Below are 27,795 nucleotides of genomic sequence, written 5' to 3'. Positions count from 1 at the left end.
GATGAAGTTCTCAGCCAAGATCTATTTGTTATATGTAGAAACAATGCAGCAGTCCATTCAGAGCTGAAACATCAGACTTTCAACATTTCTCACTGTAGAAGTCTTTGTCTAGTTTAAAAATAAGTTTCATCTCATATTAAGCCAGGCTGTTTGCAAATGTAATTTGCGATAACATTAAACGGTGTTCATAGAGTGTCCTGAGTTGGAAGGGACCCGTGAGGATCATCAAGGCCAAACCCTGACTCCATACGGGGCAACCTCAAAGTTAAACCGTATATCTAAAAGCGTTGTACAAACGCTTCTTGAACACTAACTGTTGAACTGTAACTTCGGGATAATGTCAGTTTAGTCACATACATATTCATTCTTTTTGTTGGTTGAAAAATGGCAGTCACATTAAAAAAGGTCCTTTTAGTTGCAGGTAGGTAGAGAAGATTCAGTCTTTTCACCTGGTGAAGTACCTGTTCCTGCAAGGAAAAACACAATGTTAACTTGGCTGTTAGGCAAAACTCTCTGTCGGAGCTAAGGAGAAAATATAATTTAAATAGTTAAGAGTTTGGGGTCTGGCGTCTCCCTCAAGTAACGCAAAAAATGACCGTACGTTGTTTGAAACACCTGGTTTTGGAAAATGCAGGGTTCCAGTTTTAAAGTAACTGTTGGTCTTTGTTGATTATTGGTCATGTTTGTCTCAGAAATCCGAAGCTTTCCTTATCACTGGCTTTATCTGTTAAAACATGTCTTTTTTCCTTCCCCCACTTCCTTTTGCTTGCGCTTCTTCCGGCAGGTCAATGAGGTAAGGAAGACCTACTTTAAACTACGAGGTACAAAGCTAACCCATCCATTTACATCACTAACCCTTTCAGCATCATTAACCTTGTCTGAGCCACGTTACATTATAGCTGCAAGTTGTTACAACGTCGCTGTAAAGCTTGTTGCGCTGAACAGAATTTGCTATAAAATAGTTATCTTAAAAATAGGAAGCATTGATATCCAGTCCTATTGACCTTATTAATCTCATAAAATAGTTAAGGGGGAAAAAAAAGCTTTTTTATTCTTTTTTACCCATATTAAAATATATGTGAGTATGGCTGTATCATTTGGAGTATTTGCATGTGAGAGTTTTTACTCTGTGGCTTTTTTTGCCTGGTTTCATTCTTAATGATGTGCCTACTGTTGTGGTCTTGTTTTTTCAGCTACGCAGCTCCTTCAAGCAAGCTTTTGGTAAAAAGAAATCTCCCAAGTCAGCATCTTCTCATTCGGATATTGAGGAGATGACTGATTCTTCATTACCTTCTTCACCAAAGCTACCACACCACAACTCTACTGTTTCAACACCGTTGCTGAGAGCTTCCCATTCCAACTCTCTGTAAGTGATTTTTTTTTTTTTTTTTACTTTTTAAATAGAAAATGGAGCGAAAGGCATCTTGCTGCATTGGTAGAGGAAAAGAGAAATATCATGCTTTGGAGAGATCCAGTGTTTTCCATGCTAGCTTTACAGGACACCTCTACGCCGCTTTACAGAACCAAGCAGAGGCAAAATGTACCCCACACCATCCTGTCCCTTTTGGTTCCTCTGGGTAAGAATCTGCAAATCTGTATAAGCGCTCCAAGAGCTTGATAGCTGTTCAGCTACGTGCGCTGCTGAAACCAGCTCTTCGCCACGAGGCCACAGCAGATGACACAGTGGGCCAAACAGGATTGTCCTGTAGGTCAGGGCTGCTGTGTTGTCACTGCTCAGTCCTACTCCCAAGCATCACTTACGTTATCTCCCAGAGCTGGGGGGGGGCTGTGTTTTGGGTGAAATCCTTAACCCTGTCATACTGGCAAAAGAACGAGCAAAGATCACGCTTTCACCTACTGCCTATTTTGAATGTTCTGTAGTCTGAGGAGATTACAAGCAGAGGACTGAGAAGTTGAATTTATGCGTTAAGGGAATTAAAGGTATATAACTGACTCCCAACACAGTACCTTCCAGTGTCCAGGAAGCCAAAAATCACTGCATCGTTACTGTAGCATGATTTAATATTTCATTGGGGTGCTCTCTCAGCAGAACGTGCTGAGTGTGAGGAGTCTCTATAACCAGAGTGACCTTGGAGTGCAGTATTAATTGGATCTCTTGCTGTTAATGAAACACGCCAGGCCAAGCCTGAGATTTCGTTTCTCTGTTGGCTAAAGGCAGTACATACTGTACTAATCCACCATGAGGAGTTCCCAGTTAAGTTCACAAGTTGAGATAAGGTAAGGATTTACTGGAAATCAAACAGCACAGTTTAGCGATACAGCTGAACTCATCTAACAGCTTGCGCCTGATGAGTGGAGACGATCCGCTCCTCTTTTCTTCTCTGCCTCCCCAGTCACCTGGGCCTGGTCCTTCCCTTGCACTGGCTCTGCTACTTCTCAGGCAACTCCACTGAGCCGATGCCACATGCTAAATTATGTGAAAAATAATTTGACAGAAACGTGAACGTTTTTTTTTCCCCAGGTTGCTGGGTTGGCTCAGCTCGGGGGTCTGATCAGACTCTGCTGGGTGCCAGAGCCGGCGTAAGCGTGGGGGCATGACAGCAGCACAGCCCGGAGCAGGCTGGGCAAGAGGAGTGAGAAACAAATGTGCTCCTCTGGGTAGTAGCAAGCTATCGTACACGCTCATCTGTACGACCAAACCGTACCCTTTTGCTTGTGTTTGTGTGAGAATGAGATGTAGACTTAAAAGTCAGGACTTCTGCTCTGCTGCTTAACTCATTTTACGTTCGTGGGAAGGTAACAGGCAATCTTGAGGCTTCGTTTTGGCCACCTGTGAAGTAAGTAATTGTCTCACCGCACTGTTTTGAGTCTCAACTCACATTTAGAATGTGCTTGGAAAACTTTGTAAAACAGATTTTATGTTAATTCTGTGAGTAGCTTCGTCACTTGCGTAGGATAAATAAATAACAGAAAGTTGTAAGAGGCAGTATTGTGAAACATATAATTAACAGACAGCCTTACGACCTTGTAGATGTCATGCAAAGCTTCCAGCCTGATTTTAGATCAAATGCATTTGAGTAAGTACCCAGACTTGGAAGTTTTGCCCATCGCTTGTTTTCACATGAAGAGGTGAAAACAATAGCAATAGTTTCCAGCCGTATAATAGCGATGAAATGTTAGTAGCAGAAGATAATCCCCCGTGAATTTTTTTTAAAGCTTCTCCAGTCTCTTGAGCCTCACTCAGTGAGTTTCTGGTGACTACAGCAAATTGTGCTTTAGAAATCTAAGGCCAGAAAATTGTCAAATGATGATCCCGTCTATCGTCAGTCAAAATGCTGTGTGCGTACGTCTCGTCTTGACATGAAAGCCAAAAGGCTAAACTGGAGAAAAGAGTAAATATGGGAGCTGAGGGAGGGCTAGAGCACAAGTAAGACTTGTGTATTTTGGCTTTTTGATGGGGAAAACATCTCTCATTAACCTGATTTAGGGAGAGACATTTTAAATGAAATCTCCCTCAAAGCATGCAGCTGTGTAGTTGATCTTTATATAGATACACTTATGACTGTGCTGAAATGTTACTCACCCAGAATCTTTTTTTTGTGGGAGGAGGGAAGGAAAACGCCACCAAAAATTTTTTAAGCATGAGTGCTTTAAAGCGAGCAGGAATTTATCACGCTTGAATAGGTGTAGAGTTCCAAAGCCCTCCAGAACAGTTCAGGGAAACCCAGCTGTGCGCACCTGGTGAGCTTTAAATCTGTCTGTAAACTCATCAATCTCCAACCAACTGCTGTTACTGCCTGCACCCCCTTAATTTATTTAGATTTTGGCTTTAGAAGTTTTCCTTTATGGCAACTACCATGAAAAAAATGAAGACTATCCAATAGTGGGTCATTTCCAGAATTCCGTTTCAGATGCTGATTAAAGAAAAATAACCCTCAGACATGTTTATTTCACTACTCTCTAATGTTTCCATGACCTATTTAATATCTGATTTATGGTATCACTAATCCAATAAGCCGACACTGTTGCCTGCTTCCTGCAGAATAAAAGGGTTTTATTCCCCCTTTACTAATAAATGCTGGAGAAGCACCATCCGAAAAGTAACAAATGGTCTCGTTCAATGTCTGTTTTTTAATCTTCTCCAGTATTTCTGAATGCACCGACAGTGAAGCTGAAACGGTCATGCAGTTACGAAATGAGCTGAGAGACAAGGAGATGAAGTTGACCGATATTCGTCTGGAAGCCCTTAGCTCTGCTCATCAGCTTGACCAGCTTCGGGAGGCGATGAACAGAATGCAGGTAAGAAATAACCACCCCAAATATTGCAGTCTCTGTTGATGTGTAAAAGATTGGCCAACCTGCCACACAGTAAAGACCTGAAAGAAGGTAAATTTGAAGTTTTTGAATGCTTACTAAAAGTTGTATTTAGCTTTGTGCCAGTGTTAAACCTCGTTCCTTCATTAAAAGTCAGCTCGAACACATGAATTCTGCTGCCCTCAACTCTGCAGCTCTGTTTCAACCCTAAAAACCTATGGAGAGATCAGTTTTGTTGACCGTCAGCAACCTCTTAAAACGTTCCCATGCTCTCTGCCTTAAAGTAGCTGCATTTCAGTGTTTAGTGAATTCCCGTGTATTTGTGTTTTCTAGGATACTTTGAAAAGTTTCATGGAAGGGACATTGTAATAATTAAAATCATTAATTTATTAAAATAGATTAAAAAGCTATGAAAATGGCATTTCTGCTAAACTGTTACTTATTCTTAAGGTACTTATGTTGCTGTCTTTTAAGTGTGTTTTCACTGTGCCTTCTAACTCCTCACTTGTCTTTTCAAGAGTGAGATTGAAAAATTAAAAGCAGAAAATGATCGGCTGAAATCTGAAAACCACGGCAGCTGCAGCAGGGCTCAGTCTCAGGTTTCCATTTCATCCTCTCCAAGACATTCAGTGGGTCTCTCTCAACACAGTTTGAACCTCACGGAGTCAACCAGTCTCGGTGAGTTTAATGAGAAAGGCGGTGGGCAGGTTTTATCCTGCACTTGGAAGATTTGGTTTGGTTAGCCATGGAAAAATGAAAGCATGAAAATTATTAACAGTTGAGGTGTGGAAATATGTCAGGAGCTGGCACGAAGCCTTCTTTTAAAATGTCGTCATAGGTCTGCTACACCCTAGATCGGAGTTGTCCAATTATGACCTCAGCTGCGAAGAGTCATGTTTAAAGCCATTTAATGGCGTACATTTGCCAGGGGATATATCGTAGGAAGGAAAATACAGAGTAACTGACTAATAATTTTCAATGACCTTCTCTTTTTAAGAGCGATACTGATACTTGGTAGGGAAGTCAGTAAACCTGGTTCTTGTGTTTCACCTCGGGGCACGCGAAGCCCAGATGCGTTGTGTTTGACTGCAATAAACGTGTTGGCGTGAACCAGAATAGTCTTCACTGTTATTAAGATACAGCTGTGAAGCTGTTGATGTGTTCTGTTCACAGACATGCTGTTAGATGACACTGGAGATGGCTCTGCCAGGAAAGAAGGAGGCAGGCACGTCAAAATAGTTGTCAACTTTCAGGATGAAATGAAATGGAAGGAGGTGAGTTGTGTTTCGTCCCCAGCGTGGAAATAAAAGTCACTTTGGAATGTGCCAGGGAATTCAAATCCGGTTTGGTTCGGAGGCTCTTATTTGCAAAAGACTTCTTAAAATTTTCTCAGCAAAATAGTTCGCTGGTGTATCGCTAGTGATAGACGAGGCACTCGGCTCCCTCCCGCTTCCTTGGAACTGCTGAGAGCCAACACCGCCAGTTCAGTTGTCTCATGGAGTCACCTGCAATAGCTTTTTACTTTGCAGTTTCTTGTTGGTGCCATCAGCACTGGCTGTGAACCATGTCGGTAACGCAGGATTGCTAGACTAGACCGTGTGTCCGCGGCGTAGGTGATAACGTTACAGTTCAAGCCTTTCAGTAGTATTTCTGAAAACCAGGCTGCTCTTTCGGCGTCGAGGACTTTAGCAGACTAATCTGTACCTTGGTATAGCATCTGTTTAAGACTGGTATCTTAAAAGTTGCACAAAGCACTTGGGCCTTCCTGTTAAACTTCAGTAAAATTTTAACTAATAATGAAGATGATCCAATGTGTCGATAGACGGCGCACCGAAGTGCTAGAAGCGCCGATATTCTGGAAGAACTTAATCGATCCAGACCGGGAGATCTATACCTTATCATTCTAGTTCAAGTTGTCCTCTCTGGTACAACAATCCCATTTTGAATGACATCTTTCAGATGTTGTCCATTCGCAAGTAATTGAAAGAATCCTAAATACCCAAATACATTTCTGATACAGTAAAATTGCAGCCCACCTCATGTGTGTAATGCATGCATGAATGTACGACACAATCTTTACCAAGCACTGACCTTGCTATCTCATGTTATGAGTATCTGTAAAAGTGTATTTAAGAAATAATTTGATGTGTTTTGTAAGAGGGGGACAAAAATTTGAATAATTAGAGGTAAAACTGACTCAGCAGATCTTTCCATTAAATGCCAATTTTGCATTAATAATTACAGCCCTGGATAAGCAGATGGACAGTAAAACTAAATTGCTAATTCTGTTGGACTCCACTGTGCACGCAGTCAATAAAGTTACCGTGTGGAAATGATTCCCTGACCTTTTAGTTGAACTATAAGTTTTATGATAGAAATTGGGGTTTTTTCAATGAATGTTTCACAGTGAGGGCAGCTATAGAATAGAAAAATGAGGTGCGTTCTGTTTTTTTTTTAATCTGCCTTTGAAGTCAGAAACAAAATGCTGTGATATACCAAACATAACACAGAAGTTGTTATATACAAATATATATATATAAAAAACTCTCTCTATATATAACTATTTATACATATAACCATGTATAATTTCTATTGATATATTTGGATTTCTATGTCCACAGCAGCATTTCTAGAAGTAAATAGGATAAGCCTTGCAAATGCAACCTATTTGACTGTGAAGTCATGGAAAAACAAACAAGCCGTGAACTTTTCTGCCTAGAATTTTCCTAAGAGTCCTTCTGTCTTTTGGCTAAGCTGTAATCCTCTCAGAGGTTTTTGAATTGTTCATGGATTGATTAATAAATACCTTTTACTTAACATCAGTACCACTTAAGATTTGTGACTCTCAACACTGTAGAAAATGTTCAGTAGAAAACAAGGATTTCATATAGCGTTCGGAATTCACCATATAGACTGGTAAAGATGCACCATAATTTTAAAAAGAAGAAGAAAAAAAGAAAGCCATCATTTTAATTACATTAAATGGGCTTGTCTGGTACAGTTAGGGTTTATTTATAACTTAAATTCACATTTCTATGCATTTAGGATTCCAGGCCTCGCACCTTCCTCATAGGCTGCATCGGAGTCAGTGGCAAGACCAAATGGGATGTTCTGGATGGGGTCGTAAGACGCTTGTTTAAGGTTAGTGAGTACAATTTGCTGCGTGCTTGAATTCTTCTATTAGATTTTGATGGTACCAAGCAATATTTAACTTGCTGCGATTACTACTATTATACCATAGAACAAAGTCACAGAGACTTCAGCGCTGCCTGACTTTTCGCGTCCCTTTTTCACCCTAGGAGTATATCATTCACGTGGATCCCGTGAGCCAGCTGGGACTGAATTCAGACAGTGTTCTGGGCTACAGCATTGGAGAAATCAAACGCACTAATAGTGCGGAGACACCTGAGCTGTTGCCCTGTGGCTATCTGGTTGGAGAAAACAACACTATTTCAGTTACCATCAAAGGTAATTACGCTTGACCTGTCTGCTGTAGTTCTCGCTAATTACAGTTTTATCAAAGCTTGCTGTGTCAAGAAACTCAGAGGAGTAGAAACTTTTTATTGTTTCTTTTTCCCGCCCCTGCCTTTTATTTACTAGTCCTTCTATTTTTATTTGATAAAGACAGCACTTAAAGTATGCTAAGTCTATAAATGCAGCAAATTTTCAACCTGTAACAGTAGGAATAATTATACACGCAGCAGTTTTCTCTTGAACTGATGCCTGGAGTTGTCCTGGAGAAGACCTCACACCACAAGGGACGTAGTGGAGTTGTCTGAACAGCAAAGTACCTTCCAAATGAATAAAGCCCCAGAATTTCGTTACCTCTTTGTAACAGCTATAGTTGTTATTTCATTCGTGCAGAGTAAAAAAATTCTTGATTTAACTTGCTCGGTTGGTCTCCCTGAAGAGTCCCTCCTTAGGCACCAGTGAGGAGGGATCCCAGAATTCACGGGACACCTTAAAATCTGGGGTTTTTTTTAAAACATATGGTTTTCAGAAATCTCATCAATTTCATTATATCATACTGATAAGAGCTTAATGCTCATATTTCTCATTTGGTTTCTCAGGGAACCGTTTTTATATGAAAACTATACTGTGAAACTAGATTTGAGGGAAAAAATCCTCACCCGCTGCATTTTGAATGTACATCAGTTTGCTCGAGGTTACACCAGTGAAATCTCGAGCATAGATCTGCATACAGTAGTAGAGTATTTGAGTGTTGCCAAACACTCTGCAGCTCGACTTCAAAGTTTGGCTGTGCCATTTGACTGAAAGTATTTTGGTTTTTTGAATATTGGTACAAAAAATCAAATCACCTTGGGTAGCAAATCAGTGGGCAGGAAGACAAAATAAGCCATGAAATATCTCAGTTTGCTGAAGCTTCATGTGAACCCAGGGTATTCTGCTTACTTGGAATACGTTGTCCAATAGTATAATCTCATTTGAAATATTGCTTAAGGACTAGCTATATCTATAAAGCTGCAACCTGTTTTTATATTTAACTTGCATTGGCTTGACTTGTACTTTGAAGGTTCATATGTGATAACAGTTTTCAATAAAATAGAAGTGTATTTAATCAATTTATGGAAAATCACATATACCTTTGAGTTATAAAGCTGCCTATATAAATATTTAATATTCCAAGTAACCACTGAGGTGCAAACATTTCTCTGTGTGATCTGCCAACTTCCCTTTCTGCTGTTTATTTTGAAGCGCTGTGTATTTTCCCTGAGCCAATTCCGCCTAAAGTGACTGCTGACATTGCGTAAATGCTTATCAGTAGGAGTTTTATGTTAGAAGAGATAACTATCAGCATACAGAGAAGGAGTTTAATTACAAGCGTTTGGGAAAGTAGGGGGAGTTGATGATAGCTGCTTTTTTTGTCTAGTGATTCAAAAGTAAACAGGTAAATTCTGGATGAATGCGTACCGTACACGGCGAAATACTGCAAAATGGATGGTTTGTGCGTGAAAAGCGTGGCCTGGAGTCATTTAGTGTGGCAACTTTCATAGGGCCTTAGACACCGTAGGATGCAGCTGAGTACTTGGAAAACAGAAAGCTGAAGGAGGATCCAGGCTAAGCCCACAGGTCACTTCTGCACTTGTTTTACCAGCTTTATGTGTGTTCCTCTTGACCGTGGGGGATACCACGGTGGGGAAGGGATTTATCTCTGACGTGAGCAACAGCTTGGTCAGGTGGGATCTAAATCTGCTGTTTCTAAGTGTTATTTTGGGGGTTTCTCCTGCTATTATTGGGCCCAGGTACATTCACAAAATCACGTTTTTCAGTTCTCCGCTTCGACTATCTAGTCATTTCAACTAATCTTGATTTGCTCAAACTCCACTAACGAGATTGCTTTGCAGCTTTGCAACTACTTAGTAAAAAAAACCCCAACCTTTTAAAAATGCAGGTAATTCAGGTAAAAATCGGGAATCCCTCTAACTGAGGAATCTTTTCCTGTTGCAGGTATCTGCGAGAACAGTTTGGACGGTCTGGTGTTTGAATCACTGATCCCAAAGCCTATACTGCAGCGTTATGTCTCTCTCCTGATGGAACACAGGCGGATTATCTTATCTGGCCCCAGCGGCACTGGTAAAACCTACCTAGCAAACCGTCTGTCTGAGTATATGGTCCTTAGAGAGGGCAGGGAGTTGGCCGATGGCATTATCGCAACCTTCAACGTGGACCATAAATCCAGTAAGGTGAGGACACAGAAATCATCCTCGCACAATTCATGCTACCCTGTATCAAAAATGAGAGACTCCTCGTTTATTAATCCATCAAAAGCTGATTTTAAACTTACCTTCCTTTTTAAAGCATTATGTTAATCCCGAAGGGAATAATATTGAAGGTTTTCAGAACTGCAGATTCACCTGATTAGGGGCCTGAAATAGCAGGCTTCCAGGTGTATATTTAAACACCTAAAGGTGTCATGATTTTCAAGTGGTTAGGAGCCTGAGAATTGCCCAGGAAGTTAAAACGCCTGCATAAAATTCCCAGCAACTTAAGCAATCCCTGTTGCACGTGGGCATTTTTCCAAAAACCCTCAAATGCATCTCTAGGCCATCAAGAGTTTCTGCAGCTGCAAGTATCAGCAGTTGTAATCTGCATATGCTGCGTTTGAAGTGACTGTTGTCCAGACACATTCCTGTGCCGGTAAGGCAGGTCACTGCTTTTTTATGTGCTGCTGGTTTTGCTGAATATACCTCCAGTGAATGTCTAGATTAAAGAAAAAAAAAAAGGCAAAAAAAAAAAAAGCTGTCTATTTGTTGGCCTTAGGCACATTTTCCTGAAGCTCACCCTTCTTTCACAGCATCACCGAAGGCATCCGAATTTGGGCTCTGCTGAGGGATGCTTTATTCCAGATAAATTTTATCAGCTGTATTTTGATCGAAGCACAGTTGCAAGAAGATATAACAAACCTAGCTGGAATGCAAAGTTTGGTTTGATATATAGAGAGTTGAACAAGTTCCCGAAAAGAAATTAAAATACGTTTCAGACCTCTGAGTGTCAGATTAGGACAGCGCGAATGAAAAAAACACAAACCAAATGGCAAAATCTTAGCCCCCTTTAAGCCCTTATCTCACACAGGATTTCTGATATAGTCTTTGAATCTTCAGCATAACCTACAAAAGAGAAGGAAAACCATATTCTTCTGTTTTCTCGTGGAAAATGTGTGCATTTGTAAGATGGCAGGCTCTTTTGCTTTAGATCACAAAGTAGCTTATTCATCTTCACTGGATTTTAAAGGAATATGATGAAAATTCTCTTTCCTTTTTTTTCTTTTCTTTTCTTTCTATGTGCTTCGCAGGAACTCCGCCAATACCTGTCCAACCTAGCAGACCAGTGTAACAGTGAAAATAACGCTGTGGATATGCCTCTTGTAATCATTTTGGATAATTTGCATCACGTTAGCTCCCTAGGAGAGATCTTTAATGGACTTCTAAACTGCAAGTACCACAAATGGTAAAGAAATAATATCAGAACACACTCCGGATTTCAGTACTGCAGTCAGACCACTGCCATTGCAAAATGCGATCGCAAAACCAAACTCGAGATTAATTTGGTAAAGTGGACCGAGATGGCCAGACAGTCCACATTATGGAAAGCACTGCAGAGGGTTTTTTTCTTCATAAAATGATCAATTCCTCTGAAATCAGTCATAAAAAAGTAGTAGAGGGTTTGGGTAATTCACATTCATTTCATGCAATGGATCTTCAATACTAAAGCCCCATTTTTAGTGAACGATCCTGCTCTGAGATTTCTGTTTTGCTTTCAGAATTTGATGTTCTCTGAAGTCAGGTTCTCAGTAGAGAATCTGGTTATAAGTAACTACAAAACACTTCCTTGACAAAAGAGGTTTGAATAACCTTTTCTAACGTTGAGATCTTACTAAAAAGTTGTTTCTCAAAATTTCCAAGTTTTATTTACTTGATTTTTTTTTTTTTTTAATAGTCCGTATATTATTGGCACGATGAACCAAGCCACCTCCTCAACACCTAATCTTCAACTTCACCATAATTTCAGGTACTGTTTATTCATGTTTCTCATTTATGTTTGTGGGCTGGCAAAGCAGTAATGGCTACTGAGTCATCTGAAATTGTTCTTATCAGCTGTAACAGCAAACTAAAAGAGAAATACCATTCGCTAGTAGTTGCTGCCCTAACATGTGCAGCTTTGTTATGATGCTGTTGTTAAAGTAACTACAGTTCATAAAACTTTTCCTTTTCGGAGGAACGTTAAGATATTTGATCCTCTAACAAATTTTAAATAAGGTAATAGGCAAAGCAGATACTGAACGAGAAATAAGCTGAAACAATACACAATACAAATTGTTTCATCTAGTGAACTCATGATTCCAAAATAATTTTTGCTAAGAAACATATGTGACTGGGATAGCCCATTTTGATCATGATGGTAATCTAGAAATCATAAGAGAAATTTAGTCCAGAATAGTTATGTTCAGTAGCATGAAAGAGAAATAATGGACATTTCTGCTGTTCTGCCATAGATGGGTGCTATGTGCTAACCACACTGAGCCGGTCAAAGGCTTTCTTGGCCGTTTCTTGAGAAGAAAACTAATTGAAACAGAGATCAGCGGCAGGATGAGAAATGCAGAACTGGTTAAAATTATTGATTGGATTCCCAAGGTCTGGCAACATCTGAACAAATTCTTGGAGGCTCACAGCTCCTCTGATGTTACTATTGGTAAGTGCCCAGGCGTATGTAAATATATGTATTTTATTTCCTTATATATCAGGTGCATCTGTGTACATTTCCTTGTGCTACATCAGCTAAAAAAAGTTTCTTTAAAGCCTCGCTTTTAGATGTCAGCGTACTCTCAGGCAAACTGTACAAGAAGTTTCTAAACTTTTTTTTTTTTTTCCCCTAAGAAAAAAGGACTTCTTTCTAAGTCCTGGATACAAACTGTGTTATGAGATCTGGTTAATTTTTCTCACCTTGCAGGCTATAGTTTTTCAACTAGATTCAGAGGATTTTTGAGCTCAGGAAGAGCAGTTCACCAGGCAGCAACTTACGTTCTCTCATCCTCGGCTTCCTTCTCCAGGGAGCTGGAAGTTTTTCTTTGATCCTATTTCGATGCATATCGTGATTGTGATTTGAGTGTAATATCTGAATTTCCCTTTCCAGGTCCACGGCTCTTCCTCTCCTGTCCGATAGATGTAGATGGTTCTAGAGTTTGGTTTACTGACTTGTGGAACTACTCCATCATCCCATATCTTCTGGAGGCAGTTAGAGAAGGGCTACAGGTGAGCAGGCAAAAGTGAAAAACCATAGGTCTTGAATGGTATCTATTCAAAAGACAACCCAGCACTGGACAAACCTGAATAACGGCAACATTTTCTGTAGACAGAACTTTGCACGCTGAATACCTGCACGTCTGTGAAAACGTAGCCTAAATTGTCACTTATTTCAGGCAGAATTATTCTCTTCACTGGGCTAACCATTTTGAAAGACGGAGTGGAGGCACCGAAAGTCCAAATCAGTTTTTTGAAAAGTGTTTAGATGCCAAACTACTGATTTTTTTCAATGGGGGGAGTTAGACACCCAAGTATCTTCAATAATCTGTTCCAGAAGCACACCTTAAAATTGTACGGTGCATGTGAAGAACGTGTTTGTAGTCATTAACTTCGTTAATGGATTTTCCTTTGTAAATCACATCTTTCAACAGAGAAGGAACAAAGCTGTGTATGGAGAGAAACGTATTAATGAGAGAAACGTATTAATGAGTGACAGGATCAGTATCAGTGACATTTTGATTACTTCTCAGTCTACAGGATGAATTTTTTAGCAGAGTCCTTCATAATTCTTTCAGAGGCCATAGTGAAATCAGCATTGATTGCTGGTACTTAGTAACTGATTCATACTCTAGCAATTTGGATAGTTTTATGCATTGCCACGCAATTCTTAGTGTTTGTACGACTATTAAGCTTGTTGGGATCAGGAGGAGGACTCCACAGAGGATTGCTATTGACTTGCCACGCAACTATGGAAAAAAAATGACCTTTTTTTATTCTTCGGTCCTCTGTTCACAAAATAAGCATGGCAGCACGTAGTTTAGAAGACAAATTTGGAGACCGCGTAATCAAATATCAGTAAATTCTGGGCATTGCATACATGAAAGTAATTATTTTTGATACAGCCTTTTCTGTGAGAAAGCTCTCCCTGTATTTTGGTAACATGAAGAGCCAGGATAGGTGGGGGAACCTGAAGCTTTCCCATTGCAGCGTCTGTTGGCAGACGGCTGATTTTCAAGTCACTTTGTTTTCCATAGAGCTAAACACGAGATCACACATACAGAAATAAAAAGGTGGATCACAGTGAGAGTCTGGAAGATTAGAAAAGGGTTAAAGGTACATGGAGAATAGGAAATTACGGCAATGCGTTGGGAGCTTGTGTTTTGGTAAGAGGACAAATGCCATTTTGAGGGCATAACCTATAATTAGATCTGATAAAGGTAGGAAGAAGGTAGTACTTCTGTATGTAGAAAGACTCATTAGAAAGATAAAAATGTGGAAAGGGTTCAGAAAAGAGCAATAGGTATCATTGAGATACAGGAAGCATTAGTCAATGACAGATATGAGAAGCTCAAACTATTCAGTTTATTCAAGAGGAAGCTAAAATATTACTTGGTCTGTGGGAGTCTTCTGCTTTAGGCTTGCAAGGAAAAAAAGTCTAGTGGTTGTTTGACAAGTTTGGACTAGAAAAATTCAAACTATAAGCAAGACACAGCTTGTTATTAGTAAGAACAATTAACAGTTATGAAATGTTACTTAGAGAAGTAATAGGTTCTTCATCACATATGTCTCTGCGTCTGAAGTCTTTCCGAAACATGAAATAACTGCAAGTATGAGCTCCGTGGAGAACCAGTTGTGTTGCAGAATGCTTCCTTCATGTTTGTGAACAACAGTTCTCCATTCTGCTACTGCTTAGGGCTCGCCATTGCAGTGTTTGTCAGGGTGCCTCGCCATTAAGATATGTTGAAAAAAAAGCATGAAAGACTTCTCTTGGAAAATACTGGGGGTTTGTTTTGATTTACTTGTTTGTTACGTTTCTTTTCTATGCGGTACCCTTTCTGTATTAGAGGTTCAGCTCTCATCTGCATGGAGTACTCTGCAGAGAATGGAGAAGTCATGAAAATGCATCAGCCTGTGTACTTGAAGAAGTACTCAAAAAAAAAAAAAAAAAAAAGCGGGGCAGGGACATGGACTTCACATTGTCCGGTTAACAACCACCTTGGGTTTCGTTTGCTATCTATACAGCAGAGATTTATAGATGTTAACAGAGAGAAGACAACCCTGTCATAGAAAACTCAGCTTTTACTAACGGCTTCTCACAAATCTGTGAAATAACATGAATTCTTCAACAAGTTTTGGTTAAAATTTGTGCAAACTATGTTTGCCATTTGAAATTTGTCGGTGCCTGGAGGCTTCATTTTCTTTGGGACGATTGTGATGGGCTCTTAGAGATGAGGAACATGATAGGGCCTAAAGTACAACACACATAGAGGAGCTTTGCTAGAAATAGAACAGCAGACCCGTTTTACATAAAACTTCCCATAAAGGAAGGTAATGGGAGCCAATAATCTTTTTGACCTAAAACAAGTGTAAAGATTTCATGTGACTTTGTTTCCTCCTGGAAAGGAGAAAACTGATACTCACAGAGATTTTCGGGCTCCTTGTACTGGGTTTTGAAGCTCTCCTACCGGCTGACGAGTAGGTTTGGAAAGCATTGAAAAATTAGTAAGAGAAATGAAGACAAAGAACAACAATTAATAAAACCATCTTTTTGCTTGCTTGTTTTGCCTTCTATATCTGCATCTTTCCTTAGGTTATTTGAATGACTTGCGTTCCAAGTGTAAGGCTTTCAGTTTCTCACTTTGTGCTGCAGATTCTGTATCTGCTTCAGTCTCATTTCCCCAAATTCCACTAATTCATTTCCATTGAAATAATTTCTCAGTTTAGTCTAGAATTTCTCTTTTGTCGAGTCTGTGGATAAGAATGAGACTTCAGTACTCGAAGAGTAGGCAGAGCTGTGCTAATTAACAAGCTAATGCTAGAAATGTGTGTTTCATTTGGGGCTATTTTCTGTCCCCCACACCCACAAAGGCTCCTCCGAGAACACATCTTCTCTCATGAAATTGCCTGCCAGAAAGGAAGGGTGGACTGCTGATTTCACTCTGATCTCTGTGGATCTAAACTGAACTATTTTTATATTTCTGTTTCTCATTTAGAGAACTATTTTGGGTCAAAGACAAGCGAGCCAAGTGGATCCTTACAATAATTGCTCCCATTGGAGCTGAGGTTTTTTGTTCTTCAAAACAGGGATGTGAAAATTAGAGGGTTATGTAAAACCCCAGTTCTTCCTGCGTGGTGTATCGATACAGAATGCAGCACCAGCAAAAAAAGGACCCAGAGTCCCTGTGGCTTCCAGCCACCCTCACTCGTACTCCAGTCATTCCTCTTTGGTGCTTTGTGAAGCAACCTGTTCCATCCTTGCCCCCGTAATTGCTCCCTAGAAAACGCGCGTGTGAAAGGGATGGACGGAACTGGTTGCCGAGGAAGGGAATAGTGAGTTAGTCGTTCAGTGTCTCATCTGCCAAAGATATGTGATTTCATATATTGAAATGGGAATTTTACTTACTAGCTGATTTCCAGAAATGAGCTAGGATCCACACAGACCTTCTGGGTAGCAAAGATGTGAAAAAATATAAAATCCTCTCCACTTAGCAACTGACATGTATTGCTGTAAATTCGAGCATGAGATTAAAATAGGAGATCTGGTTTACCACAGCTTGGAGACATTATGCTGGGAAAATAATCTAGTAGAGCTCAAGGATGACCGAGTATTTGGGTTGTGGGAGAGGCTTTAAGATTTTAGTTTAAGATTGCCTAGCACCATCTGCTGGGCACCTCTGCTCCGCCCTGGGACTCGCTCCGTTCTGCTTCAGAATAAAGCAGATCTTGGTATTCATTCAGAGCCATTTAATACTTTGTGCGTGCAAAAAATAAAACCACAAAAAACCCAAGAAGAAATAGCGGTGAGGAAAGCGAGATAGTCATAGATCTGTCAGAGAGCTGATGAATTTCTTTTAGACCGCTGCTTTTCCCCTGTGCGTTGTGCAGGAGAGTTCTCCGAATTCAAAATGCAGGGAGTGAACTCCAGTTGCTGAAGGATATTTAGGCTGAGATTTATAAAGCAGAAGTAAAAGTTTTCAAGTGGCTTCAAGTTGTAGTTATGCTTTTGAAAGTCATGTGGCATTAAAATTAATTTATTGTCTAACGAAGGCAATGTTAACTAAATACAACAAGAAGAATACTTTGGGATTCAGTAACACAGTCTGTTCAAAACAGAAAAAGGTTTTGAAACGGAGCTTGCTTCCTTGAAATAGCAACGTGACCACAGACAAATCCTGCTGGCACTTTTTCTTGGTTGAATACAAAGAAATTCCCCTGACTTGAAAACCTTTTGCTATGACATCCGTCGTTACTGCCTGATGACAGGTCTCCCGTTTCCTCCTACGCATTCCACCGATGGCGGTTTCACGACGACGGCAAACGTAGATAAGGCAGGCAGCTGCTGGTGCGATCCGGGTGTCAACACTGAGGGCCTCTTTTGCGTATTGACTTTATTTAAGTTAACTTTATTAAGCGAGGTTATTTTCAGGTCTCCCTTTCTTCAACTGGTGCCGAGAGAAGGGCACTGCAGTCTCAGAGGCGGCGGTCAGCCTCTTCCAAATGAGTTGCCATCAAAAATAGCTAGAACTGTGTATGTCATTAGGGTAAGGGAAATCTCGCTTGGTTTTGTTCAGCCCTGCTTGCAAGTGTCTTCTGCCATCCAAGACTCATGCCACGTTCATTTTGGTTAGGAAATGGTAGGCTGATAGGAACGTTTTACCCCTGTTTTATGCGTTTCCAGTTGTACGGGAGGAGAGCGCCCTGGGAGGATCCTGCCAAATGGGTGATGGACACGTACCCCTGGGCAGCCACCCCCCAGCACCACGAGTGGCCTCCTCTGCTACAGCTGCGGCCTGAGGACGTGGGCTTTGACGGCTACTCGATGTCTCGGGAAGGCTCGACCAGCAAACAAGTTCCAGTGAGCGATGCTGAAGGAGATCCTTTGGTAAGCTGTCATTTTGGAAAGAGCAGAACCGCTTCCTTTCCCTTGTTTCTAGGGATTAGAAACAGGAATTAAAAGAGTAAAGGACGGCTGGGTGTTTTAGAATGAGAAGGCAGCGTTTCTGGGGAAGTCGTCAAGTCAGCTCGGGGAATGCATTCGCACAGAAAGCCCGTACGGTTTTGCAAGAAACAGCGGCAGAAGCTTTTCAGATTCATTTGTTGAGGATATTTTGAGGATTCGTTTTTTGAGGAGTGACTGAGGATGTGTGTAATAAACTTAATTTCTACACTGCGGAATTAAATACGTGATCTTGTTACACATACTTGAATAACACAGTGGAACCGTTTCATTTAGCCTGTTTTGCCACAATCGCAAAATAGGCTTGTTGCTTTACTTCACGTGGCTTTTAGGAGCTGTATTCTTGACACCAGATGAAAATTGAGATTTTGCAAGAATATATGAACTAATAATCTCCATGACTGGTGTCTGATTTATGAATCAGAAATACCACACAAGCCTATAGGGAAATGCCAACACGTATAGAATGTATAAATTGAGCTTGAAGGTAACACTAAATAGGCATCTTCTTGCAATGGGAAACAGTTGCCGAAGCTGCTGTGCAGACTGCCTGCCCTGAAGCTGTTCTGTTGAGGTGTACGTTTTTCTGTACAGCTGGGAGTATAGATTGCGTGTTACGGTGTTTACACGCTCATATATACCTGTACAAATATCAAGCTAGATATTAGGACATTCGGATTTGCCTCTTTTGACTGATCTGTCCGTATTTCCATGGGTCAGAGGAAGACAGGGGTAGGATGCTTGCAGAATCCTATCGAGTATGGCTGTGGACTAGTCCCTTCAGTCTTCTCATTTTCACCTTTACTGGAAAAGCATACTTTTTATGACTAACTGGCATGCTACTATAATATGATTTACAGTTAATATCCCAGTGAATATCTTAACATTAATTAATAGCTTAATCTTAATATTAATTACCCCGCTGGTTTCTTCCTTTCCTTTGTTACCCACTGCCAAAGTGAAGGCCATTGTAGCTTTCATATGGAGTTGGTACTCTTTCTACCTCAGGCTACAAATAATTGTGAACTTCTGTGCCTTTGCAGATGAACATGCTCATGAGACTGCAAGAAGCAGCCAACTACTCAAGTCCCCAGAGTTACGACAGTGACTCTAACAGCAACAGCCATCACGATGACATCCTCGATTCGTCTCTGGAGTCGACGCTGTGATCTTTCTCGGATAGAAAGAGGTTGTTTCCATTATTTCTCTCCCACTCGGCAAGAACCCTGATCACAGACTCACGAAAAGAACACGTTCCTGGGCTGGGCTGGGATCTCAGTATTAGAGCTGCAAGAACAACAAGACACTTGGAGTCAGTCTTGAACCTGGGTGCAGGCAACCCAAGCAACCTTTGTATTGTTTTTCTTTTGATGATGATGAGAACTGCACTATTCCTTTGTTTTCTTCTGTTTAGTTGCTGTAAGCTCTCATGCCTAAGATACTGAAGATGTTAAAAATAATCATCATGACTAAAAGTTGAAGGGGCGGGCGGGGGAACTTCACAGCTATGAAGCAAACAGCTTTGTGCCATGTACTGTCCGGAAGGAGAGGGGAGAGGAAATTTTTGCCTATGCTGCTTCTGACCAAACACATTTAGGTGAGGGCTGGACTTTTACCAATCAGCTTTGCGGATTAAACGCAGCTTCATATAGTTCTGGTGCTATAACAATATCGCTTGCCTTGGTAGTAATACTCAATAAAGGCAAAGCTGCAAAACAGGGAAGTTTGAATAAATATTAAAAAAGAGAAAAGAAAAAAAAAAAGAAAAGAAAAAGCGCTGCTCTCCTTGCCAGTCTGAGACCTTGGCTTTCTTTCATTGTGTGTTTATAAAAATATATATATAAATAGGAATATATAAAAATATATATACAGTCTGAACAAATCAGGTTTTTTCAAACACTGTGTAACAATCAATCCTACTACAAGTGAAAGATCAGGTAGCCCTTTGCTAGTCAGGGCCTGATTCTCTTCCCACTTTCATCCACGTGACCAACTCGGTTGACTTCAGCGGCGTTACACCCAATTTATTTACACTGAGGAGAGTGAGTTTCCCTCCTCTGCAGAAGTCAGCGAAAGGGCCATGCCCCGTGAAGTCCTTCAGCTCCAAAGGACCTTCGGCAGTGCGCAGGCGTTGCGAGCCCTGTACGCGGAGGTGAGCTACACCCCTGAAAAGGGATTAATCGGACTTTCAGTTTTTAATTCTTGCCATGAAATGTTACAGCCGTTTTCTAAAAACTTGGGCTTTTGTTCAGAGGTTTCGTTCCAATCAGCACAACCATAAGTGGGTTAATTAAAACTCAGCTCTGTGACAGTTCCAGTGCTACTCTAGTGACAACATTTACTTCCACGACTTTTCTTTTTAATTGCAAAAAAAAAAAAAAAAAATTAGTATTTTAGCAGTATTCAGGTCTGGAAAAAAAAAGGAGGGAAGGTACTGCATCTTTTAAGTTTAGCTGGGCCATGCTTTTGAGTTTTGGCAGAGCTGTGAACCTGGTTTTATTTCTCCTCCTCTCCGAACGCACACACGTACACTATCAGTGTTAAGGCTTGTACTTCTGTTGGGGAACAAGAACACCTCCCAAAGAATTGCACTTTCCTTTTTACGGCAGCAAATGCTTACACCACCATCACCACAACGTCAGCTGTACCTCAGCAAAAACATCACTCCTCAATATTGATTTGTACTAGCCTTTCCAGCTGTCTTTTGGTGCTGACTTTTAAAGCGATGCCTTATTTTGTACTAATTGTGTTTGATTAAATTAGTGCTGTATATTATGGGATTTTATTTAAAGAAACAGGGCTAAAGTCATCTCTTGGAATATCATAAGTTGCTGTGAATATTGTTTGTATGAGATACTAGAATTTGTTTAAATGTGACAAAAAAGGAGGGAAATGAGATAACTTTTCAGGTTCATATCAATCTGCAGCTAATAAATCACTGAAGAGCTGTTTTATACATGCAGGAGAAAAAAAAAGCTTTTCAACTATAATAAATGCTGTCATTAATAAATTACAGGAATATGCTGGTTCTTCAATGTACAGAAAGAAAACTTACTGCAAACACTTTTTTAAGAGCTTGTGGGTTTAAAGTAATATAACAGACAAGTTCCTGCTTCTGTGACTCAGCTTGAGAGGATCGTTTTATTATACCTCATGACTTTCTGTAATATAACTGTACTTTGTCTTACTGAGCTGGTCTTGAATCTGCTCCTGTTACAACTTTTAAGTGCTGATGACTTTTTTTTTTTTTAAGAAAAATATTGTAAAAGAAAAATTTAAATATTTTAATGATGGGGGGAAGAGCTTGGTGTTGTTACTGTTTTAACCTTTTGAACTCTATTTCATTATTTCGCTGAATGAAATACCAGGGGTTACTCAGCCAATGTTCCTAATCCAGCTCTTGGTACTGTAAAAAAATGGAATAAATCTGTATGGAATCAAATACATAGCATGCTAATGACGAGTTTGAGAGAGGTTAATTTTTCCAGTAGTCTTGACAATTCTGCTTCCCAGCACTGACTTTACCTGCTACTACTGTGAATTTTGGTACCTAATCCCCCAACTGAATCCATGCAGATAGAGCATGTGCCTGTTAAAAAAAAAATAAAAAAAAATAATAAAAAAAACCCACAAACAAAAAACAGTTGCAGGGCTAGGGCTTTAAATGAACTTAATATCCTAGAAAATGTCTCAGTTAACCTTTAACTGAGTGCTATAAGACATGTTTAAAATGGTGTTTTATTTGTGGGAAATGGGGTATTATTTTTTTTTCTCATTTTTAATCCTGTGCTTAAGCTCAGGAAGGAATTTCTGTTATCTATTATTTTTTTATTGACACTAGCTTGGATTATAGTGAGAGGCAATTTTGAGTAGGCTAGTCGTTCTAAGCATCACAATATTCAGCGTCTTTCTGAAACTTTCGGGAAGCAGGGTTACCTGTTGTGCACACGTCTTTTAGTTTTTATCAAGACTTTTCATAGATTAAGTCTTTCTTTAACTGACTTTGTTCTCCTTTAAGGCTTATTCAAAACGCTTCCTTTTTTTTTTTTTTTGCCTTTTTTCCTTGCAAAGTTGGCTTGTTTAAAAAAAAAAAATCAACAAGAAAGAAATGCAAGATTCTATGCAACATTCACGTTGAGTTATAAATTGAAAGTATAAACCATTTTCTTTCCTTCAGAACTGCCAAGAATGATACAGGCCATAAATGAGATGTGGTTTATTTGGGGAAGGGGAGGGAGGGGGTTGGTTAACCTTTTTGTACATTTTGAAAGAAGCAAACTGATATTTCATTGTTGATGCTTAACTTCGATATTATGTGTATGAAATCTTGTCTAAATGTGGCAATTTCCTTTCAAGAAAAAAACTACAAAAAACAAAGCAAAAAAATCTTTCTTTGTCGATATTAAATGGAAGGTTGCTGTTTTGATCTAGTCGTTTCCAGTGGAACAGTTTATGAAATATGTTCTATAAGATGTACATTTTTTCATTGTAACATAGAAATGTAAATATTTGATTAAAAGTGCTGCATTTTGATGAATTTTTTCTAGCCATTTTTAAAGAGAAAAACTAGGAATTGAGTATTTTGTGTACGTTTATGATGTTTTCCATTTGCTCCTCTCCCTATTTAATTTTCAGTTCTCATTTAGGATTGGAATTTGTGAATGGTCTGTTTGAGATCATGCCTCCCCTTTCTCACCCTCCAGTTTCTCCCCCTTCCCCGCCCCCTGTGTCATGGAGAATAAAGCTGATGATTGTACCAGTCTTAAATTATTCATGATTCAATAAAATTGATGCTTATTTATTCAGATTTGTGGCTTCCCGGAACTTTTTGTCCCTTCTTAGTCAACATTTTCTATTTTTATTTGAAGATTGTGGGGTTCGCTTCTTGTTTTTATTGGCTTCTTGTAAGTACTTGTGAAAAGATGCCAACAGCCCTTACCCACATCCAGGAGGAAATTTAGCAGAGGGACTACACCAATACTGTTCTCTCCCATAGCTAGTATTGGCACAGAATATCCATCAAGATCTGCTCAAGGCAAGACCGGTCCGTCCATTTAGAGTGTCTCTGCATAAATCTCAAAAGTCAGTCAATACGTGGCCAGCAGGCTGGACAAATCCTGGTACCAGCTTCTGTTTCCAGAGAAGTCCCTGTGGGTCACAAGGGCTGCAGGTGGCTGAGTGTGTTAGGCTTCTTCTGAACACGCTTTGCAGAATGAACTTCTTAGAATGGGTTGGGTTGGAAGGGACCTTTAGAGGTCATCTAGTCCAACCCCCCTGCGATGAGCAGGGACATCTTCAACCAGATCAGGTTGCTCAGAGCCCCGTCCAACCTGACCTTGAATGTTTCCAGGGATGGGGAACTTCTAGGAGTACTTAATTCGGTGACCCTGGGCAGATCAGACTGGTCACTTAGAATAAAACCATGACATTTTTTTCATCTGCAGAAAAAACATGACAGAATTTTTCAGGTAACTTTGCAAAGGCAGACTATTGTTGGCATCGCTTCGATCTCCAAGGCGAGATCCAGATTGTGTGTGTGCCCCAGCGTAAGTTTGAGGCCATGTACAACTCTTCACTTGCTCTGGTAGGTCTTTCAAACTATTTTCATTCTCTTCTCTGCGGAATTGATTTAAAGGGAGGAAACTTCAGGGCATTAAGCAATTCGGTTCATAGAAGCATAGAATGGTTTGGGTTGGAAGGGACCTTTAAAAGTCATCTAGTCCACCTACCCTGCGATGAGCGGGGACATCTTCAACCAGATCAGGTTGCTCAGAGCCCCGTCCAACCTGACCTTGAATGTTTCCAGGGACAGGGCATCCGCAACCTCTCTGGGCAACCTACGCATTCCACACATCATTACAATTTCCTCTTCACCCATTTGATAGAGACACTACTATTATACAGTAATAAATTTACGTTGGTCAGGAAAAACATGTAGGGATCTATTCTCCTCCTTTCTTTCAAATAAATACTCTGCTCTAACTTGGCGGAGGCGAGGGGCGGGGGGAGTGCTTTCTTTTCAGAAAGGATAAATCCAAAACCCTCTGCACTTAAAGTATAAGGGATAATACTCAACGTACTAATTTTTTTCCTGGAGACTATTTTCTATTCATATTTCTGCTTTTTTGATGGTTCCTTGTAGTTATCTTGTCCCCTACTGTCTGATTTGAACTATCGATGTTGGTAGGACAGTTTCACCTATATCAAAGAAAAAGTTTTGAAAGAGAAATCCTGCTGAAAAATGATGATCTGCATTCAGGTTAGTTTCATCTAAAATACTCTTCACTTGTCTTCTAATAATGCAGCAGAGCAAACTGTAACTCGGAGCTGATCTTCTCTAATGTGGGCTTCATCTGTCCCTCCACAGCAGTCCTCCAGAGCCAGAATAGTTTTGGACGTGCTCGAGCAGATTTTTCTGTGTTCTGTAAAATTCTTTTGATTCACAGAACCGCGTGTTTTAGAATTGGCCCTGGAAAACGCTCCAGCCCTGATTTTGGACAATGTTTGAATCAATACTGGGCTGGCACCAAAATGCTTAGTATCTCTCAGGAGCTCTTCTTCCCTTTCTTTCCTTTTTTGCTGCCCCATCCCTTCCCTGTGTTCTTGTTCTTTGCTCTGTGCACACTGTCTTGTACACTCATCTTCACATTTTGTTTTCCTTTAAGTCATCTTCTCTTTAACCTTTATTGCCCTGCTTTTCTGTTTCCAACATCCTACTTCTTTCTTACTTCATATCCTTTCTGGATCCACTTCAACGTTTCTCAGTGCCGTAGGATCGGTGCTGACTTCCTTTCTGCAATGGAAAGGGAAATTCCCTGGAGTCATTTTAGGAACTGAGTCTGCAGCCTGTCACGTGTACTTACACCCTTGCTTTCCACTGACCTGCTCCATCGGTATCTTGAAGTAGTCGCCTCAAGAACCGGTGAGGAAATACCTCCTGAAACCCTTCAGGCTCCCATCCTCTCCTCCGCACTTTCTGTGCACGGCCTCATTTTACCACCTCGCTGACGTTGACGATCCTGATGTTCATCTCTGTTAGGTGATAACCGAGGGCTCGTGGTATGGAAACACCTACTCTTCCTTGGTTTCTAGCTTTTAATGTGGACAATCGGTCTGGTTCTCTCCGCTCCACAATTTATAGCCCCCCTCGGCACAGGGAGGACCCATGTGAGGTTGCTTTTCATAGCACACATTTGCAGTGTGTCGGCAGGAGAGGAGCACCTGCCCGTGGACCCTATAAGCCCACAGTCATTCCTGCCCCTTCCTTGTTTATCAGAAGAAGACTTTGGCGGGGATAGAGCAGAGCACAGCAGCTGAGGACAACTCTCATCTCTGCCAACGGCAGTGGGACTGACTGTAGGCAAATACTTCCCCATCGACATCTCCGTTTGCTTAGTCACACAAAGAAATCCATGTTCTTCTCTCCTTCCTTGCTCAGAGAATCACCAAATGGGTTGGGTTGGAAGGGACCTTTAAAGCTCAACTAGTCCAGCCCCCCTGCAGTGAGCAGGGACATCTTCAACTAGATCAGGTTGCTCAGACACACGTGCTTTTGATTTGTTCCTTTGCTGGTGTGTTGGGTTTGTGTAGCGGGGGGGGCTACAGGGGTGGTGGCTTCTGTGAGAAGCTGCTGGAAGCTTCCCCTGTGTCCGACAGAGCCAACGCCAGCTGGCTCCAACACGGACCCGCCGCCGGCCAAGGCCGAGCCCATCAGCAATGGTGGTAGTGCCTCTGGGAGAACAGATTTAAGAAGGGGGAAAAAAACCCCTGTGCAATTGCAGCCAGGAGAGAGGAATGAGAATATGTGAGAGAAAGAACTGTGCAGACCCCCAGGCCAGTGAAGAAGGAGGGGGGAGAAGATGCTCCAGGCGCCGGAGCAGAGATTCCCCTGCAGCCCGTGGGGAAGACCATGGGGAGGCAGGCTGTCCCCCTGCAGCCCAGGGAGGTCCACGGGGGAGCAGATCTCCACCTGCAGCCCGGGGAGGACCCCACGCCAGAGCAGGGGGATGCCCGAAGGAGGCTGTGACCCCGTGGGAAGCCTGTGATGGAGAAGGCTCCTGGCAGGACCTGCGGCCCCGTGGAGAGAGGAGCCCAGGCTGGAGCAGGTTTGCTGGCAGGACTTGTGACCCCGCGGGGGACCCACGCTGGAGCAGGCTGTGCCTGAAGGACTGCAGCCCGGGGAAGGAACCCACGCTGGAGCAGTCTGTGAAGAACTGCAGCACTTGGGAAGGACCCACGTCGGAGAAGTTTGTGGAGGTCTGTCTCCCGTGAGAGGGACCCCACGCTGGAGCGGGGGAAGAGTGTGAGGAGTCCTGCCCCTGAGGAGGAAGGAGCGGCAGAGACAACGTGTGATGAACTGACCCCAACCCCCATTCCCCATCCCCCTGTGCTGCTGGGGGGGAGGAGGTAGAGAAAATTGGGAGTAAAGTTGTGCCCAGGAAGAAGGGAGGGGTGGGGGAAGACGTTTTCAAGATTTGGAGTTTTATTTCTCATTACCCTGCTCTGATTTGATCGGTAATAAATTAAACTAATTTCTCCAAGTCGAGTCAGTTTTGCCCATGACCATAATTGGTGAGTGATCTCTCCCCATCCTTGTCCCGACCCACGAGCCTTTCGTTATATTTTCTCTCCCCATCCCACCAGGCGGGGGGAGGAGCGAGCGAGTGGCCGCGTGGTGTTTAGTTGCCGACTGGACCCAAACCACGACAGCTGGAGCCGCAAGGAGACCAAGTAAGTTACAAGGGATGGAGCCCATGCTCTGGCTAAGCATGGGTAATTCCTCCTCCTGCTCCTGTAAGAAGTTCACCCGTGTGGGACTGGGCAATTGGGAGGTCTGAAGGACCTTAATATGAGATGGGATCCACAGGCAGATGGGAAGAGTTTGTGCTTCCAGTGAGATCTTGCAGTAATCCTGACTGAAGGACCATTGCACATCAAGGAGCTGGTGATCCACGTAACAGTTAACCCAACCCCGGCCTGTGCTTTGCTGTGCTGCCCTACGCTGCAAGAACAGCCTGGCCTTCAGACCTGTGTTGTGCTGCACAAATCCCTTGTCCGTAGGATAAACTCAGCCAGCCCATTCCAACCGAGGAGCCTGCAGGCAGCTCCTGCTGGGTACTGGGGATTAAGCCACCCGTGCGTCCTTGCCTTTATCTACCCATGCAGCAAGAAGTTCTCATGAGTACATCCTTCCCATCTGACAGCAGAAATGATGAATAGAGTTGTTTTCTTGTAAGGAAAAAAATCCTATAATAGCTCAAATAACCACACATATGGATGGGGTGTAACTAGCGTGGGGTGTGTAGATTGGAGGCCCCTTCGATGCTAACACCACTCGGGGTTCCCACCATCTAAAGGGGCACAAGATTCCCTCGGCTATTCTCGTCTTACAGTGTTAGCTGTAATAAATCGCACTTTGATACCGCACTGAGGCCGAGTGCCTTTCTTACAGGGATCATAATGAACCAGCACCACCCAGTGTAAAACAGATGTTAGGACACAAAGCCCAAACCCAGTGGGGGAGGAACAACCTCATAAGCTCAGGTCTGTGCGAGCCTCATCCACAACAGTATTTCTGGCAACGTAATTCCACCATTTTCAGCTTACCGCTCTCTGCCTGGCCCCCCCATCAGTCTTGACTATTAAATGAATCTATTTCTGCACAGTGGTGCACAAGTCATCTTCTTCCTGCTGCAGATGCTGGACATGCCAACTAGGACCAGCACAGTGCTAGATTTACTGCTAGCAACCCAGTAAAACTTGTAGCCTTGGATATAGCGATCGTAACGTTGCGGAGTTCAA

At 41.7% G+C, this 27,795-nt stretch overlaps 1 protein-coding gene across 9 annotated transcripts in view; it reads left to right on the top strand.

The window, feature by feature from the left end:
• Positions 1-22,801, top strand: part of NAV2 (neuron navigator 2) — a 427,333-nt gene extending 404,532 nt beyond the window's left edge. For all 9 annotated transcript variants that reach the window (XM_052811153.1, XM_052811152.1, XM_052811147.1 and 6 more), the window contains 13 exons: positions 1,194-1,366; positions 4,107-4,260; positions 4,794-4,953; positions 5,449-5,549; positions 7,321-7,416; positions 7,575-7,743; positions 9,745-9,980; positions 11,090-11,244; positions 11,734-11,805; positions 12,290-12,486; positions 12,928-13,046; positions 17,716-17,919; positions 19,038-22,801. In XM_052811153.1, coding sequence (XP_052667113.1) covers positions 1,194-1,366; positions 4,107-4,260; positions 4,794-4,953; positions 5,449-5,549; positions 7,321-7,416; positions 7,575-7,743; positions 9,745-9,980; positions 11,090-11,244; positions 11,734-11,805; positions 12,290-12,486; positions 12,928-13,046; positions 17,716-17,919; positions 19,038-19,163 — 1,962 coding nt within the window. In that variant the 3' untranslated portion in view covers positions 19,164-22,801. The remainder of the gene's footprint in view (positions 1-1,193; positions 1,367-4,106; positions 4,261-4,793; positions 4,954-5,448; positions 5,550-7,320; positions 7,417-7,574; positions 7,744-9,744; positions 9,981-11,089; positions 11,245-11,733; positions 11,806-12,289; positions 12,487-12,927; positions 13,047-17,715; positions 17,920-19,037) is intronic.
• Positions 22,802-27,795: the final 4,994 nt, after the last annotated feature.

The sequence above is a fragment of the Harpia harpyja genome, chromosome 16, assembly GCF_026419915.1.
Source record: "Harpia harpyja isolate bHarHar1 chromosome 16, bHarHar1 primary haplotype, whole genome shotgun sequence".
Classification (NCBI taxonomy): Eukaryota; Metazoa; Chordata; class Aves; order Accipitriformes; family Accipitridae; genus Harpia; species Harpia harpyja.
The sequence above is the reverse complement of the archived record's forward strand: the minus strand, read 5'-3'. Positions and strand labels throughout refer to the sequence as shown.